The 18,193-nt window shown below is 36.7% G+C and overlaps 1 protein-coding gene across 1 annotated transcript in view; it reads right to left on the minus strand.

Moving 5' to 3' along the window:
- Positions 1-18,193, minus strand: part of CAPS2 (calcyphosine 2) — a 32,739-nt gene that overhangs the window by 6,992 nt on the left and 7,554 nt on the right. Inside the window, 8 exon segments of the mRNA XM_027886796.1 lie at positions 2,355-2,470; positions 5,537-5,630; positions 5,738-5,833; positions 7,388-7,462; positions 8,559-8,678; positions 10,997-11,064; positions 14,639-14,761; positions 16,941-17,096. Coding sequence (XP_027742597.1) covers positions 2,355-2,470; positions 5,537-5,630; positions 5,738-5,833; positions 7,388-7,462; positions 8,559-8,678; positions 10,997-11,064; positions 14,639-14,761; positions 16,941-17,096 — 848 coding nt within the window.

The raw sequence follows: 18,193 nt of genomic DNA on the forward strand, positions 1-18,193 counted from the left end.
AGTAAGATGGAAAACAACTTGTGGGTATGGATAAGGCAGTTTAATAAAGCAAAAGCTAGGCAAAAGCTTGCACATGCAAAAGCGCAGAAGTGAAAGATAGCAGGCTTTATTCTCTGGCCGGCCACTCCCAAGCAGTAGGGCTTCGGCACGCGTAGCGGTTCCTCAGCAGGCAGCTATTGGAGACAATGAATGCCCCCCTTTCTGCTCCTGGCCTTTTATATCTGAGCTGACATCATATGGTATGGAATATCTCTTTGGTCAGTTTGGGCCTACTTATGACCCCTCCCAGGATCTTGCCCTCAACTGGGGAAGGAACGTTACAGTGCTGGTGCTGCGCTCAGCAGCAGCCAAAACACTGGCGTGCTATCAGCACCCTTCTAGCTACCCATGGACAGCACATCACTGTGAGGGTGGCTATGGGGAAGTGAACTCCATCCCAGCCAGACCTAATACAAGAGTGTTCAATAACACACTCATACAGAAGAAGAAGACAGACTTCACAGTCTGAATTTTAGTCACTAATGGAAAGAACACCGAGAGAGCATAAAAAAAGAAACAATCTATTCCACCACAGGTAGCAAAAAAGCCAAAATTATAACCCAGTGAGCAGGTAGTCTTTCTGAAACCTTCAGAGATAACACTGGATGAACTCCAAATTTCACAGTTATAAGATTAGCAACAAATGAAAGAAAAAGCTGTTTACCTGAATGATAGGCTTCTGAGAAGTAAACTTCTTACATAAACTACCTTAAATTAAACTATATGGCGTTTTATTTCGTGGAGGGAACAATTAGCACTAAGCGTCATACAACTATATATTTCTATAACCAGTTGAATTTGAATTTACTGTTCTATGCACTGTTAGCTCACTACAGCTCCTTTGCAAAGCTTTCAGTATAAAGTGACATTAAAGTGAACATTACCATAACTGAGAACAAGCTTCATTTGTATAAGCACTTGCAAAAAAAAAAAAAAAAAATAGTCAAGTTGTGCTAACAAAAATAGTCTTTAGATACTGAACATATGTAACTGAGATTTTGTTATTGCTGTTCCTAATCAAGCAGAGATCAAAGCATCTGATATATGAAGAGAGGTTGGGAGAGATGGAACTGTTTAGCCTGGAGAAGAGAAGGTTTGAGGGATCTTACCAGTGTGTATAATAAACACCTGACACGAGGGAGTAAAGAAGACTGAGACAGGCTCTGTTCAGTGGTGCCCGATCACAGGACAAGAGACAGTGGGCACAAACTGAAACACAGGGTTCCCTCTGAATAATCAGGAAACACTTTTGTCCATGAGAGTGACTGAAGACTGAACAGGTTGCCCACAGAGGTTGCAGAGTCTCCATTCTTGGAGATATCTAAAAACCCAACTGGATACAGCCTTCAGCAATCTGCTGCAATAAACCATGCTCTGTGCAGTAAGTATGGACTAGAGACCCTCTTGTGGCCCCCTTTCTATGATTCCATGATTTTATGAAAATTTCTACCTTGTAACATCTGCTGTCAGCTGACACTCCTCACCAAAATCTGTGTAATCAAACCCTGACTGTTATTTCCAACACTGTTAAATTCCATGATAAGGCAGGCACAGCAGTGTGATATATTTTATACCGAGATTTTATTTGTGTTAAGAAGCACTATACTCACAATAAAAGCCAGAAACCATGGAGAAAGATACTTAATTCTCTAGATAGATGACTTCTGTATAGGTATCGGTATGAGATACATAGTCAAAATTAACCATTTACCTAACCATTTGAAAAAATCCTAAAAAAAAAATCTCATTTTTCAGACTCTGGGGCAACATAATTTAGTAAAAACTACTTGGAAACAATAAGTGCAGAAAACTTGCAGTCTTCAACATGTAGCAATGACTGCAAGAATGAGGAGAGGAATGAAAAAGAAAATGAAAAACCAGAAAGATAAACCTCCAATTCTTCTTCTGTGTGTGTTCAAACACTTACATTATCATGACTGATATAAGCTTGTAACATATATGTCACAAAAGATGCAATAATAATGTTGATCATAAAAACCAGTATTTTCCCCAAATGTAGTATTTTAGTTCACCACATAAGAAAATTTTTAGTATTTGATTAGTATATAAAAACATGTAACTTCAAACTTAGCAAATAGGACAGCTTCAAAATTTAATTAATTCTTTTATCTTTATCATTCTAGAAAGTTACTGAACTGTGCAAAATCCACTAACATCTATTACTAATTTAAACAGCCTAAATACAGATTCTGTTTTTAGCAGTATAAGTAATAAGGTATTAGAAGTTTTTATTAAAAAGATCTTTTTTGCTTAAGAAATGGAAGGTAATTTGAAAAACAGTTAGCAACACTTACTTTAGAAAATCCATAGCTGCTTCATCAATACTTATCACCCGAAGGGTGAAGACAGGGTTCTGCTTAACACTTTCTGGAAGGTTATGATCAACACTTCGGAAAGTTAGATTAGCTCCCTGTTGGTAAAAGATGCAATGATTTAAAAACAGGTCATGTTTTAGGCCCTATGATCTTCAACATCTTCATAAATTACCTGGACACAGGACTGGAAGGGTTACTAAGCAAGTTTGCAGGCAACAAAAAACTGGGAGGAGCTGTTGACTCCCTCCAAGACAGGGAGGCTCTGCAGAAAGACCTCGACAAATTACAGGTCTGGGCAATCACCAGCCATATGAAGTTCAGCAAGGGAAAGTGCCAGATTCTGCATCTGGGAAGGAGTAACCCAGGATGTACATAGACTGGGGAATGAGATGCTAGAAAGCATGCCATGGAAAGGGACCCGGGAGTCCTGGTTGACAGCCCCTTGAATATGACTCAGCAGTGCCCTGGCCAACAGGAGGGCCATACTGTGTCCTGGGAAGGATCAGGCAAAGCATCGCCAGGCAGTCGAGGGAGGGGATTGTCCCTCTCTGCTCTGCTCTGGTGCAGCCTCACTTTGAATATTGTGTGCAGTTTTGGGCACCACAACATAAGACATTAAACTTTTAAAAGCACCCAAAGGAGGGCAACGAAGATGGTAAAGGGTGTTGAGGGGAAGCCATATGGGGAGCAGCTGAGGTCACTTGGTCTGTTCAGCCTGGAGGAGACTGAGGGGACACCTCACTGCAGTCTACAACTTCCTTGGGAGGGGAAGAGGAGGGGCAGGCACTGATCTCTCTCTGTGATGACCAGTGACAAGACCCAAGGGAATAGCCTGAAGCTGTGTCAGGGGAGGCTTAGGTTGGATATTAGGAAAAGGTTCTTCACCCAAAGGGTGCTCAGGCACTGGAACAGGCTCCCCAGGGACGTGGTCACAGCACCAAACCAGACAGAGTTCAAGAAGCATTTGGATGACACTCTCAGACACATGGTGTGGCACTTGGGGATAGTCCTATGCAGGGCCAGGATTTGGACTTAATGATCCTTGTGGGTCCCTTCCAACACTGCTCTGTGATTCTGTGGATTTTGTAAAGTACATAGCCCAAGACTTTCAAGCATTTGTTAAAAGCATTTATGAAACGATGAAAAAGTGTAGCTGGGGTGAGTTAACTTTCTAAACAGAGCCTTTCTAATACTAAATAAAACCAGCTGAGCTTCAGGCTTCAAGATGACACATTATCCTCTACACGCAGGCTTGGCTAGTAAGAGGGCATACTGTTGCCTAACCTACAGCTGCAAAATGTGAGGCTACAGATTGTTGTTCCCTCAGATAGGCTCTGCTTTTCAATTTTTCTTCTCCCTTCAGCCTGAAGAGATCTGAAACTCACTGGACCAGAGAAGAGAGTCACAGAAAGTACAACACTGATTTCATGAGAGCAAAGTTCTCTCACACTAAAAGAAACTCTTCTGTTACTTTATTGTTTAACAATAAAGTTATGCTTTAAAGATTTCTCTAAGAAGTATGGAATAAAAATACATTGTTAGTAGCATTGAGTTCTACTAGCCAGTATAGTCTCTTCCGAGTATTACTAATTCCCCTTCCTTCCAAGTTGAGGACAGAGGACACATCTCACATATTCTTCAAAGTTAAAGATGTTTTTTGGTTTGGAAAAAGAGGGGAGGGGAGAGAAAGAAAAGCAGCAAACTAAAAGCAAAGAACGCTGAGTGTGGAGTTATGAGCAAGTTAATACAGGATATTTATTGTGTAATGGTTGCGATGTACACTGGGAGTTGAAGTCCTGATGGAAGCCCTCAAAAGGATGACCGAGTATGGATGTCCCAGAAAGAAGCTTTGAAGTGACTGGACAGGACTGTGCTTGCTCCCCCCATGTTTTGTAACCATGCCTTTTTTGAATATAGGAACTTGTTCAGATTTTAATAAAGCAGTCTCTCTTTTTTCATCATCCCAGGAGGGTCGTGTTTTTATTCACTGCCACAGTTGACAATAATAATAAAAAAAATAGCAGTAGTTTTAACTACTGTAATATCTGTGCAGGCTTGGGTTACAAAACCTTCAAACTCAAGAATTCAGAAGGAGGAAACAGAGACACTGTTATTGTGTGAGTGTCTAAACTAACTGGACTTTGAGAGAGATGTGTATATGTTTAATATAAGCTCAGAAAGCAAGATTGCAGATATGGAGATTCACAGATACAACATCATTCCAAAGAACTACGGGACTTAATTGCAGTAAATTTTCCAGATGACTTTATGATACATCTTTATTCAGAACCATTTCCATTTGCAGATTACAAAAACACAAATGACAATAAAATAAAAAGAAAATCTCTAACACATAGCTTGAACCTTCATATCATAAATTTGTCTATTTCATCTTGGAAATTCTTAGGCTGTCACTATATGCAAGCAGTTTGGATAAATCATATGATGAGACAAAGCATACTAAAAACTAATGTCATCTTCTTTTATTTTCAATACTTTATACAAGCATAGTTTTTGCTCTGAACTTCAGATTTGCTAGAGGATGTGAAGAACTCAGTGAAAACAGTCTGTACTTGAAAACTTGCTCAAGTATTTATAAACCATGAACATTTAACCCAGCACAAAAGTACAGAAGATGCAATACAATTTGTAGTCAGTCATCAGATCAGCTGGCAGATGAAGTTTACCATTGTTTAAAATGCTTGCTCTAAACAGCTGGCGGTGTACATTTAAGACTGCAGGTTAAGAACAATTAACCTGCAATTTCTTCATGTATAAAAAATAATTAATCATTGCCTTGAGTTAAAAATGCCAGCAGACCTTGCAAAGATTATTTATTTTTAACAAATACTTTGGTCTACTTTCTCTTCAGGAGTCTCCTTCCCAAATAGATAATTTTGCCCACAAAAGGTCCCCACTCCCTGCAGTCTTGGGCCCTCTAGGGGAAAAATCACAAACTACACCTCAATCTGAAGCCTAAAATGGAATCAATAAAACCCAGGGCAGCAAAATAATCTGAAAGTCTTTAATTCAAAAATATTACTGAAGGGAAAGACTTTTGGTCTTCCCAGAAGGCTAGATCACAATTTTCAATTCGAATATCTAAATATTACTTCAAGGTGCCAACAAAATTGACTTACATTCACCAGAAGAATACTTACAACGTAGAGGTCACTAAGATCATAAGCTTTTCCCTTCCTTGGTCCATGCTGATGTTGATAAACTCCCTTCTGAATGAAAGGCAAGGCATTTGTTCTGTGAAATAATTCAAAATTGGTATAAAAAGAATTAAATTTATTTAAGCTTCTTAGATACAGTGAAATATGTTTTCTAAAACCTTTTTAAAAAGTAATTTACCCTACCTGTTTCTTCCAAACTGTCGAAATTCATACACAGTGAGGGATCTGTCACATGCAAAAAAAAATCCAATCAACTCTCTACAAGCATCACGGCCATTTCTAGAAGGGAAATTAAAAAGCACTTTTATGTTTATAAATCCAACTCAATCCAAATATAACACTTATTTTGGAATCAGAATGGTTTAGGTTGGATGGGACCTTAAAGATCATCTAGTTCCAATCCTCCTGCCATGGGCAGAGACACCTTCCACTACACCAGGTTGCTCAGAGCCCCATCCAACCTGGCTTTGGACACTTTCAGGGATCAGGCATTCATCACTTCTCTGGACAACCTGTTCCAATATCTCACCACTTTCACAGCAAAGAACTTCTTCCTAATATCTAATATAAACCTGGCTTCTTTCAGTTTAAAGCCATCTCCCCTTGTCCTACCAATACATGCCCTTGTAAAAAGTCCCTGTCCAGCTTTCTTGCAGCCTTCCTTTAGGCATTGGAAGGCTGCAATAAGGTCTCCCTGGTGCCTTCCCTTCTCTGTTCTGAACCATCCCAGCTCTCTCAACCTGTTCTCATAGGAGAGGTGCTCCGGCTCCCTGCTCATCTTCAGGGCCTTCCTCTGGACTCGCTCCAACAAGTATATGTCATTCCTGTGGTGGGGACCCCAGAGCTGCATGCAGTACTCCAGGCGGGGTCTCACAGAAGAGGAGTAGAGGGGGAGAATCATTTCCCTTGACTTGCTGGCCACATTGCTTTTGATGCAGCCCAGGACATGGCTGCCTTTCTGAGATGCGAGCACACATTGATGAGTCCTGTAGCTTCTCATCCACCAGCACCCCCAAGTTCTTCTCCGCAAGGCTGCTCTCAATATTCATTTTATTTCCAACGTTGCATATTGTACTTTTTTTTTTTTAAGAGGTATTTCACTATTTTCTCTAACCCATCATGAAATTCAACTTGTGGATTCAATCACATATTTTAATGCAATATTCCATTTCTATAATGTTAAAAACACCTTTCAAGGCTTCATGTTTTAGTATACAATATAATTTTCACTCATTAACTAAAGGATTACATACACCAGGACTAATGCATTCATTGTGGTATATGAAGCTTTGTAGCTGAATCCTCAGCTATGTCTAATAAGTATACAGCTCTCAGCTTTAGAAAAGCATCACTTTCAAAGCTGAAAAATATGTTTATACTACAGCTACTCAAACTAGAATAAAGATGTCCTAAAGTTTATTACATAAGGAGCCACAAATAAGTTGCAAATCCACATCTATAATTGTGACATTCACAATAGTTGCCGCATCTAAGACAAGGCTAAATTAAGTTTTAATCAACTGGGATGCTAGAGCTAAAAGCACTATTTTAAATAGTCCCTGTGCTAACTATCCTCATCAGAGCTACAGGCATGATGGTAACACAATATGACTTAGAGATCTCAACACTACAGTGGGACTGAAAAGCCACTGTTCATCAGCTGTGTCAAAATTTGTATTATACATATATGAATATATCTGCAACCACACAGCATGTACTTTTTTTCCTCAGCATAGGCAACAGTAACATTCAGTGCAATTAATAGTTCAAGAGAGTAAATATCATAATTCATAAATTCACACAACTGAAAAGCTTCACAAAATTTGTGATTACCTTGATATAATCCTACTATCAAAGCGTAGCTTGTTGGAGAGCATGTTTTCGGTTAATCCTGATTTGGTCCTTATTCTGTGAAAATAATGCAGCATGTTAGCAATACCTATAGGCTCACAGATAAATGTTACATAAAAATCAACCATTTCAAAACAGCAAAAAACATGAAATGCGGTATCCTTGGCAACTGGTTGAGGAGACAATCCCTTGTAGTTGAATTAGAAAGCAACTCAGAGTACTAATACGTTCTGTTATTATATAATATGAGAGTACATTCACAGAAGGCAAAAATATGAATGGGATATATTGTTTACATACGCTTTTATAAAGAATTAAACCTGGGCCACTCACCATACTTCCATGAATCAGTATTGTCTTGCAAAAATACCCAGACTAAGGCTTCTTTACCCACCTAAATATTTTATATTGGCCCTATTATTAGTTCCAGAAATGGAGATTTGTCCATGTGATGGGAGTAAGAGATTGAGAGATTGGTTTTGTTGTCTTTCTTCTTTTTTTAAGATAACAAAGATGGCATTCGATGAGAAGGACTTTGGAAAATGATGTTAAAATGCACAAAGCAAAGATGCTTGCCTGAATGTTGAGAAAAATTTACAGAACAAAACTCAGACATGCAGATTCACTGCATTTTACAGATGACAGTGGTTTTTTATTTTTTCTTAAGCCCTTGCAGCTACTGTTTCAATGCTCACAGTCCAGGAATGTAATTTAAATGCCAATAGGGTTAATTATTGCAGCAGAAATCATAACACGAAAGAAAAGCAAGATTATATTTAGCATTTACAGATGCATATTTATGCAATTTATGCACCTCAGGATAGGAATCTCTAAAAGGATATGACAGGATTGCAAGCATCCAACTTGCTTGGAAAAGGCTGGCAAAACCTCGTGATGAATAATATCAATATAAGCTTAAGAATGTTCTCCCAGGTTTTGCAAACTCTATGAATCAATCATTATACACAAAGAATCCACATAAAAAGGTCCCACTAGGCAATAATAAGCACAGGAAGGCTATAAAAAAAGGCCTCACAGGAAGCTGGTGGATCCTAGCCAGAAATAAAATATCTGGAAAGGCAAACAAACTTCACAGAGCCAAAAAAAAAAAACCCAAACAAACCAGCAGAGAAATGAATTTCTATAAACTTACTTCGTTTCATGAAGTGTTCTTTTTCTAAAATGCACTGGTGCTGTCCCAAGTCCCAGAAGTCCTTGAGCTTCCTTGCAAACATCAGAACACGTAGACTGCTCTGGGTCACTTATAACAGCTCTGACCACAAAGGGCAGGGAGAAGCCCTCTGACCATCAGTATGTTTCAATTTCAGGTCTTACATATTTTTACTCAGGAAAGAAAACACCAAAGAATAACACAGCAATAAAATCTCAGAATTATCCATTAAGCTTGCATAAATTTGTGGATTTCAATTTTTGTTTGTTTTTACAAATTCTTAAGCTTATTACTTAAAATCAAATATATGCAATAATATTCCGGCAGTGCACTACTATGTAATAACTTTACATGTATATATGTATTATTTGAAGTATATTTTATACATTTTGATATAAAAAAAAATCTTAGTATTATGAAGGTTTGTGGGGTTTTTTTGTGATTTCCACTATTTCTGTAAATATTCCATCAGTGATATTCTTTATTCATGGCTCCCATCAAGATCAGTGACAGCAGTTTTCTAATACTGGCAGTGACATCATCAAAGAATCATAGAATGGCCTGGGTTGGAAGGGACCTTAAAGACCATTTAGTTCTAACCCCCTGCTGTGGGTAAGGACACCTTTCACTAGATCAGGTTGCTAAGAGCCCCATCCAATCTGTCATCCAACAAAAACACTGGCAATTCCTCCCTCAAAGCACTGACTACAGAGCTGATAGGATCTCAAAGTCCCATCCAGCAGAAAAGAAATAGATGAAATGGGTTTTGAACATTTTGATATTTTCTCTATCAGTTCCGCAAGTAAAGAAACGACATTTTAAAAATAAATTAGATGCCTGTTATACTATTGAAATAGTTATGAGAAGGAAAAAAATAATTTTGCACAGCTATTATGGTTTCCTACACTTGCTCTCTGATCTATACAGATCCATCTTTGCACACATCAGTTACGCTGATTTAAGTGCAAAATTGGCTCTACTAAAAAAAAAAATTATTCAAAACACCTTTGTGTTTCCTTTAATAGTTTTTTTTATTCAACAGTTTTGAACTACTCTTCTCCAATTAACATCCTGCTATCTGATACCCATTTGTTTGGTCATACTGGCACAGTTATACTTGGAACATGAAAGGGGGATTTTTTAAATTAGAACTTCATCCTGATGCAACTGTAGCACTACTGAATATTGGTTTGACATTATCAGTAGAGGGTTCAGAGTAGAAGGAATGCATGGGAAAAATAAGGCAAAGCAGCTGAAGGAGGTTAAACACAGAATGGCATTCTGGATCTAAAATGCACAAAGCTGTACATTTAATGCAACATCAGTAGTACTGAAACACTTCAACATAATGAGGGTATTTTTAAAATCATCTCTGTAACAATCTTTAAAGAGGTATGACACAGGCCAAGCATTTATTTGAAAACTGGGGATTTCTACACTGAATAGTTGCCTAATTTTAATCCTACTACAATGACACTTGTAATTTATCATCATGTTTCATGACAGTCTTGTTTCCCTCAGGCAACCTTCCTGTTATCTCAGCTTTTAATAGCATAAAGGCATTAACAGACTTTTAAACAATATAGGTCATTTAAATAGTCATCATAACAGAAACAAAGAAAAAATAAAATGGTGAAGTGCGACAACATTTCAACCTCAAAGTTTTAAGATATGATGGGCTAAAATACCAATGCAGATGACTACAGAGACTGTAAAACAGGCATAGAATGCAACATACTGTAGATGTACCCACAGATAATTCTTAGCAAGAATAAAGTGAAACTATATTAAACTAGCTTGCATCTTCCTATATTGTCGTAACTAGACAGCTTGCATAAAGCCCTGAATTACTAAAGCCTGCTTAAAATAGGAGGATCTTTCCATACAGAAGCTTTCTTGTAGCTAAAGGGATAGTAATGAATTTAGGAGAGCCTTACTGTACAATTTTTATCAACTTGATTTATCAGTGTCTTTTTTTCCTACCTGCCCAACACTGATATAATACTCCTTTATGCCTGAAAGATGTTATGTCAGCATTATTAAAGGAGTATTAATAAAGCTAAGATTCTAAGAAAGGACAATAAATACTGAAGAATCATATTTTGTAACATCAGGCATCCATATATTTTGTTGCAGTGCAGGAGCTAGTGCTATTGTAAATCCCGTTAAATAGGTTCAAGTATAAAATTAAAAATTATTCTCAGAAAAAAATTAACATATATGTAGCACTTACTAGTGATATCTTAAGTAACATTAAAAAGACTTTACATTTAAAGAATTTTTGCAAAGAATACTACTACATATGAGTGCATAAGACTTGGAACAAGATGACCAAAACACCTCTTAAGCAAGAAAACCCACACACAGATCCAAATTCTTGTGTAGGGAAAAATGCAATTTCACATCATAAATTCACTTACCTACACAGCTGATCCACCATCACTTGTTCTACTACAGCCTGTTTTCTCCTTTCTGCAGCAACATCCTCCTGCAATGAAAAACCGACTGAGAGCAAACGAAACATATAACACCAGACTATTCAAATAATAAATTACTCTTTAACCATTCAGAGATCACAATCTCACCAATGTCACAATTAATATTTTTCCCATCTTTTTTTAATAGAGTTCTATTTGCACAACAAATATACATTAATATTCTCTGCTACACACTAAATTTGTCTATGCATGTTAGTTGTCAATAAATATGAGAATTCTATTATTTCAACTGACAGAAAGCATCCTTATTTCTGTATTGTTTCCAAGGTATTATATAAGTACAATAGAGCCTGAGGAAACTCACACTATTCCAGGTTTCATGGTTGACACAGATTCCAACTCTAAGAATGAAACTTTACCTCTAGCAATATTTAGTCAAAAAAATTCTTTTAAGACTTAGTCTCAGTGCAAGATTTTTCTCTCCTGCATGCCACAATAATTTTCTGCTGAGACAGGCCAATCTGAAAAGCCTTTCAGGAAATATCATCCTAAGGGGGAAGGGGATTTAACATGAACTTATTATTTTTATTAAAGTAACACTGAACCATAACCTTGTGCCGTTCACTATGAAATGTGCAGATGTTGATCATCACCCCGTACACAGAAAGAAACCAAACCACAAGGGGATGCCCCAAAACACTATAGAGGCCACCAGCAACAACCAGACCTCGGCACCTCTGTTTTATCTTCCAGATTCCTGAACTTTTCTGCTGCACTTGAATTTGCCTTTTTTTTCCAAAAGGCAAATTCAAGTGCAGCAAAAAAGTTCAGAAATCAAAAAGTTCAGAAATCCAAAAAACAATTTTTATACATATAAGAAAACAGAGATTATTGTTACTTCGGGGGTTTATGCAACCTTCCTGATATTTTTTAGGTATTCTGAAACTAAAGAATTAAGATGTTTTCCAACTGGTAATTTTTCCTGCACAATTTTTGTGTGCAAACCAAATTCTAGAGAGATCAAGTCTTTCCACCGATCAAGAACTGAAAGGTTGTTCCCAGACACAGGTACTCGTAACAGATAATTCCCAAATCAACAGAGATTTTATGGGTAGAATTCACATAATTCAAAATAAATACTGCTTGGCACTAGTCAAAAAAAAAAAAATCCAAAAAACCCAAATAACTAATGTAACACCAGACCAGCTGTTGGTTATTCCAAACTGATTTTAGGCCTTAAAAGATTTCTGAATTACAGGAGATAGGGGGCTTTTTAGTTTGTTTTCATATTTCATTTTTGTACCTATCAGAACTACAGGGGGCTTTATTCTGAGTTACTGATTCTGCCCATTAACTGTCACAACAGATATATTAAAAAGCATGATGTAAAGGAGGACATAGGGATAATACAGAGCAGTATTTCTAAAACAATATATTCCATGGACCTTGGCTTATAGGCCCAAACAAGTTAGCATGCTGGAAAGAATCTGATTTTTTTTTAAAAATAGGAAAAACAAAGAAGAAAAAAAGAAAAAGAAAGCTTACACCTTGAATTTCAATGAATACTAGGTCACTAAATGTACTTTTCCATGGAACATCCTCCATTCAGCTCTTAGACAAAAGCTCTACTATGAATTTACAAAAATGCAGAAGGCAGAGGCAAATATTGAACTTGCAGCAACTCTCACTGATTAGAAAGCAGTAACTGGTGCTCCCTAAATATGACAATTCAGAGAAAACCATCCTTTTTCAAAGGTTATTGAATTATCTATTTTCAAAAGTAATCACCATCTATTGGTAATTACACATGTACTTTAAACTTTCATCTCAAATTATAGAAAAATTAAGAGATTACTACTTTAACATTTGACTTTTTGGTAATGATTACAGTAAAAGGACATGTTAACATTGTGTATTCTTAAGCAAAATTTTAAAGCACTTTAAAATCAAATGGCAGCAACTGAGGCAACATTTACACAATGGAATTAATATGCATGCAGTTACTTTTGCTGAATTTTTCCATTATTCCTACCACCATCAGAAATACGAACATGGGAGAACCTTAGATATGCTCCCAGAAAAAGTGAACCAACCTATGTAACCATGAGTGCTAATCAATAACAAAAGGGCTTCTAAAGGTCCCAGTCACACCTTGCTCAGACACCTCCTGACTTCTTTTTAGAGATGCCAGTTTCAGAGAACCTGCTATTTTGTGGTCCTGCACTGGTCCCTTTCTCATTATTTTCATCTTATTTGACTTTATACTAAGTAGTTACTCTAGTGATGCTTCAAGACTTTTTTTCATTATCTTCAGCCTATAGTACAGATTTTAACTTTATTTTAAAAATAACAGCTTCTTCAAATTCTTCAGAAAAGTACTTTCTCAAAAGATTTCTTACCATGAAAATGAATACTGACCTCAGTAGTGAAACATCTGCATTCATTTTGACAAGACCAGAAATCAAATAAAGACTTGCAATGATGCAAATTTCAGTGCACGGTCATAAGCAAACAAAATAAAATTATTATTTACTTTAAAAACATCATAAATTTTCTCATGGATTAATATTCCATGAGAAAGAATGTACAACTCTGCTCAACAACACTTTCAAAAACCAGTTATGAAAGCTATCACTTTGCATATGCAAATACTGAATCAGGCAAGATCAAATCAAGGTTCTTCATCATTGTAAATGATCCTAAATTCAAGAGCTAGCCTTAGATGGGCAAGAAATCCTAATAGCTCAGTCCTAAAAAGAGTAGAATGTAAGAAATGTGTAAGAAATTAAAGAAACACATTGGGTACATAGGAATGATAGAGGATCAGAGCCAAAGCAATTGAAATGAGAGACTAACGGAGCTTGGGTTTTTTTTTTTTAGTTTGCAAAAACGGCAGCTATGAGGCATTCTGAAAACATCCTGTGACAAAAAAAAAAAGTTACAAAGAAGACATAACCAAACTTTTTTTGACAGTAGACAACAGTATAAAAGGAAGTGAAGGTTACACATTGAGCCTTGGGAGGCTTGGTATGGAGAACAGGAAGAATTTCTCAAGGAGAGTAGTGTATGACATGAAGATGTTGCCTAGAGATGCTGTAGAAGCTCCATCCCTGGAGATTGAAGACTTGGTCAAAGCCATTGCTGACTCAATTTAATACTAACATCAGAGCTGATGGAATCATGGAATCCTTGGATCATGGAATGCAGGCTCAGCTAAAAGCCACAGATCAGAGGAAATCACAGAATATCCTGAGCTGGGAGACATCCACAAGGATCATCAAAGTCCACTTCCTGGCACTGAGTGTAACACTGTGCTCAGGTTCAGTCAAATCACACAGTTATTCTTAGTTGTATGAACATATCTGTATTTATTATTCATAATTTTCATTCTCAGTTATATACATTACTGCATAAAATAAAAGCATTGCAGATAAGATTTAAAAAATGCTCACTGGATTGCTCAGTTCAGTTCCCATCGAAAGAAATGTTTAAACTCACATGATTTCAATTGTTGCAATTACATATTAGAACCAAATCACCAAAGGCATAACTTCTGTTGAATATCTGGGAAGTCATTCTCCACATCTAGACTGTTAACAGCACAATACCAACCAAAATACTTACAGCTTCCCATTTCCTTATACTGTGCTGCATATTACAGGGCTTGTTTGTGTAGCATTGTTGCAGGAGAGCTTTCTCATCAAGAGCTACAAGATCATCATTATTTCCACCTTCAAGCTGTGTACTCTACACAAAAAATACAATATTTTCAGAAATCAAATTTAACGAATTATAAAAAAAACAAAAACCCACACACACCTTTTCCTCAACAGTTCATTTAAAAGTCCTTCTCTTTCTTCTTTAAAGTATCTACTTCTACTTCACGCTAGTTACTAAAGAATTTTTTAAGCACAGCTTTCAACAGAAACTGAACTTATACATCTTGCTCTCTAGTCTTTCCTTATCTCTTTCAAATATTTACCAGTTTTCATTTACACTGAAATAAATTTAAAAAAAAAGCTCAAAACTTCTGTGTCCCTACAAGCTTTATGAAAAAACAGCAACAAGACAGAGAAAGCAGACTGTAGTACCTCTGAGAAGACAGGAGTTCATCCTTTTTCAGTTCTGCTCAAGAAAAGCCAAGAGAAAGTGGTGGATTTGCTGTTAGGCAGTGAGGCTGCTTTGTGACCAGCGAAGAAGTAATATATAATCTAGACAGGGAAAAGTCAAAGCATGCTGCTGCACGGTTCTAAGAGACTTGTAAATCAGTCTCAAGGTATAACAGAAATATCTCCTACATGAAGAATACGAAGAAAATAGACAAAGGAGATTGTTTACAGAAGTCAGGAAGGAGGTAACAAGGGAATGAAATCGAAATAGTAGGTTTGTTAGCAGTGCTCCTCCAAAAGCGGCTTCTTTCCAGAAAAGAAAAATTATTACAACTTCCACTAATCAATTAAAATTAGTGCATTGCAATCTAAAGAGGTTTTGATTCATTAATCTAGCCAGGGGGTGATAATGTCTAACACAAAAAATTGTTGTGATAGACATTATATTAAAATCTGTGATAAGAACTGGTACACATACTTTTAGTGCTTAGCAAGAATCTTTCTGGAACCCGAAATCACCAGAAAAAGCCAGCCCTGCTTTTTCTCTCCCAGTATATGCACTTGCCGTCTATTTCTTCATTTTCAGATTAACTTGGCTGCTCTCATCTGCCTCCAAACATAAAACTAGACCACAGAATAACAGATCCTTTTTTCATTCACTTCTTATTCATGGAATATTTATAGGGTTTTGCAGGTTCTACAATTTTTCTGAACACTAGAAGCCTGACTCTGAGAGGACAAAGCTCTTTTAAAGCTATCAACCATATGTGTAAAACAATAACAACAATATGTGAAAAATAATCTTTGTCTTATGTAAGACCTTCCCTTTTCATTCCACTGAATGTTAAGCAAATAAAATCAGTAAACTCATTGTTATTCACCACAAATCTTTTCTCTGAAAAGCAATGAGCACAATATGTTCCCTCAACATCTGCATACTTTACTTCCCATTAAGATTCTTAAATGGTCATCTACCCTCACAGCAGAGTTCAGCATTTGGCCAGTCCTCACAGCTATTGCTTATTTTAGTTTCCTGCTTCCTCACACCTACAGTGATGTGTCTTTCCCTGTTCAACCACCCTTCTCTGCAATACCTTTCTGAGTAAGAGGAAAGTTGGGTTTTTTCACCCCTTTGTTTTCCAGTTTCTCTTCACTGATCTTCTGTTCTTTGCATCTTAGTTTTAATTTAAAAACACAAAATAAACCTGGCAGAATTAATACAGCTTGCAGTCCAACTGTAGCGTATCTTATACAACATCAAAGCAAAAAGTATAGATAATATCTTTCATTATTTTAACCCCATATTCCTTTCCATTTTCAGTGTTAATAGTTCCCTCAGGGACAGATTAGATCTTTCATTTCTCCTTTTTAAAGTCCTATATCCAGTCACAATTTAATAAAATAATAACTATAATAATTCTATATTTAAAAAATAAAAAAGCTTTAATTAATATTAACAAGATCTTCCCACTGTCTATCATCTTACTAGGCTGTAAATTCTTCCCTAACAGTCATGCTCAGGCTATGGGTGCCCTATGAGGTCAATATGTTACTTTTCTTACCAGAGAATACAAACATACTTAAATTCTCAGAGCACCTCACTTTCTTGCTCTGGAACAACTGAAACAAGCTTCCTATGTTTTATTTCCTCTTCAACATTATAGACTGAAAATACACATTTTTATTTCTTTACAATAAAAACATGGAAGAAATTACACACATGCAAATACACACACATGCAAACCTCTCCAAACAGTGTAATTAAATACTAATGTGCATTTGCTATTTAAAAATGCAATTACTACTTTGCCAGCTACCTTTACTGAAGCGTCTGGACACTGGAGGTGGTCCTTGCTCTTTTCTGCAATTTTCTGAGGATACTGTTTATATTCTTCCTTCATATCTGGTTCACACTGACGATGCTTCATTTTGTATCTGTCTGTTGGGCATGGCAGATTTTCTGATCTTGTCTTCTGTTCCAAAACGGAATGTCAAAGTAAAGAGTAATCAATATAGAAGTCTCTTATTGATCTATTGAATGAGAATAGCATTATTATAATTCCTATCCAATATAACTTCGGAAACTTCTTGACACAATGCTTCTAATTAAGAAGAAATGCAAACATGACTGCATGACTGCATATTCAAGCTTAATTTTCACTGAGTTTTTCAAATTCTACCATTTTTAAATATAAAAAACATGCAGTCAAGTGGTTTTACTTAGTTTTTTCATTAGAGAAAGAAGCCAAATTCAGTGATTCCACCCTATAACATGATGCTACAGATCACTGAAGTGGAAATTCTGACATTTGACTTTGGATGGCTGTAAATGGGCAAATGGATGTTTTTCAGTCAGAAGTTCTAACATTCTTGTATGGCAAATGAGTATGAGCACAGGGACTTTGTTCCCTGGAACAAGAGCAGCTGAAAAGACCAAGTACCTTCACAACCATTTCAGGGCTCCACACAGTGGAGGCTGGGATCAATAGAAACATCAGCAGTGTCAGAAGGCCAAGATGCCATTCTTTTTTCTCTCCCTCAATAATTAACACCTTCAATGTTTAAGTTATATTCCTTCAGTGCCAACAGAAATAAGGTGACCATATCTAGCATCTCGACTTGCAACAGCACTGTAACAGTCCTGCTCTAGAAAGCCATTTCTCAAAACCCCTAAAGATTTATGTTTTTGAAAGGCCAACTTTCTCTTTTCAAGAGAGGATTCACATCCTTTAACTGTTTAATTCCTAAATGATAAGACTATATTTAAATTATTCTTCCAAAAGTGACCTATTTTGGGAAGGTCTACCTACACAATTATTGAAGAAGCTGAAATGTATCTTGCTAAAGGAAACCTCAGTCAGGGCCCCAGAAGCAAGCAATGCAGAAATAAAGGCTGCTCTGAGGAATACATTAAAATGTTCTAGAACAGCTTGAAAATCTCAGCAAAACAGAAGTGGGGAGCAAGTCAGCCAAAAAAAGAGAGACAGAGTGCAAAAAAGGGTAAGTGAACAGAAGATACATTCCAGCATATTGAGCACTCAGTATTTAAGACAAAATGAAGGCAGAAAGA

The sequence above is a fragment of the Empidonax traillii genome, unplaced genomic scaffold, assembly GCF_003031625.1.
Source record: "Empidonax traillii isolate 1590-97213 ecotype Southwest subspecies unplaced genomic scaffold, ASM303162v1 scaffold195:size1760703, whole genome shotgun sequence".
NCBI lineage: Eukaryota > Metazoa > Chordata > Aves > Passeriformes > Tyrannidae > Empidonax > Empidonax traillii.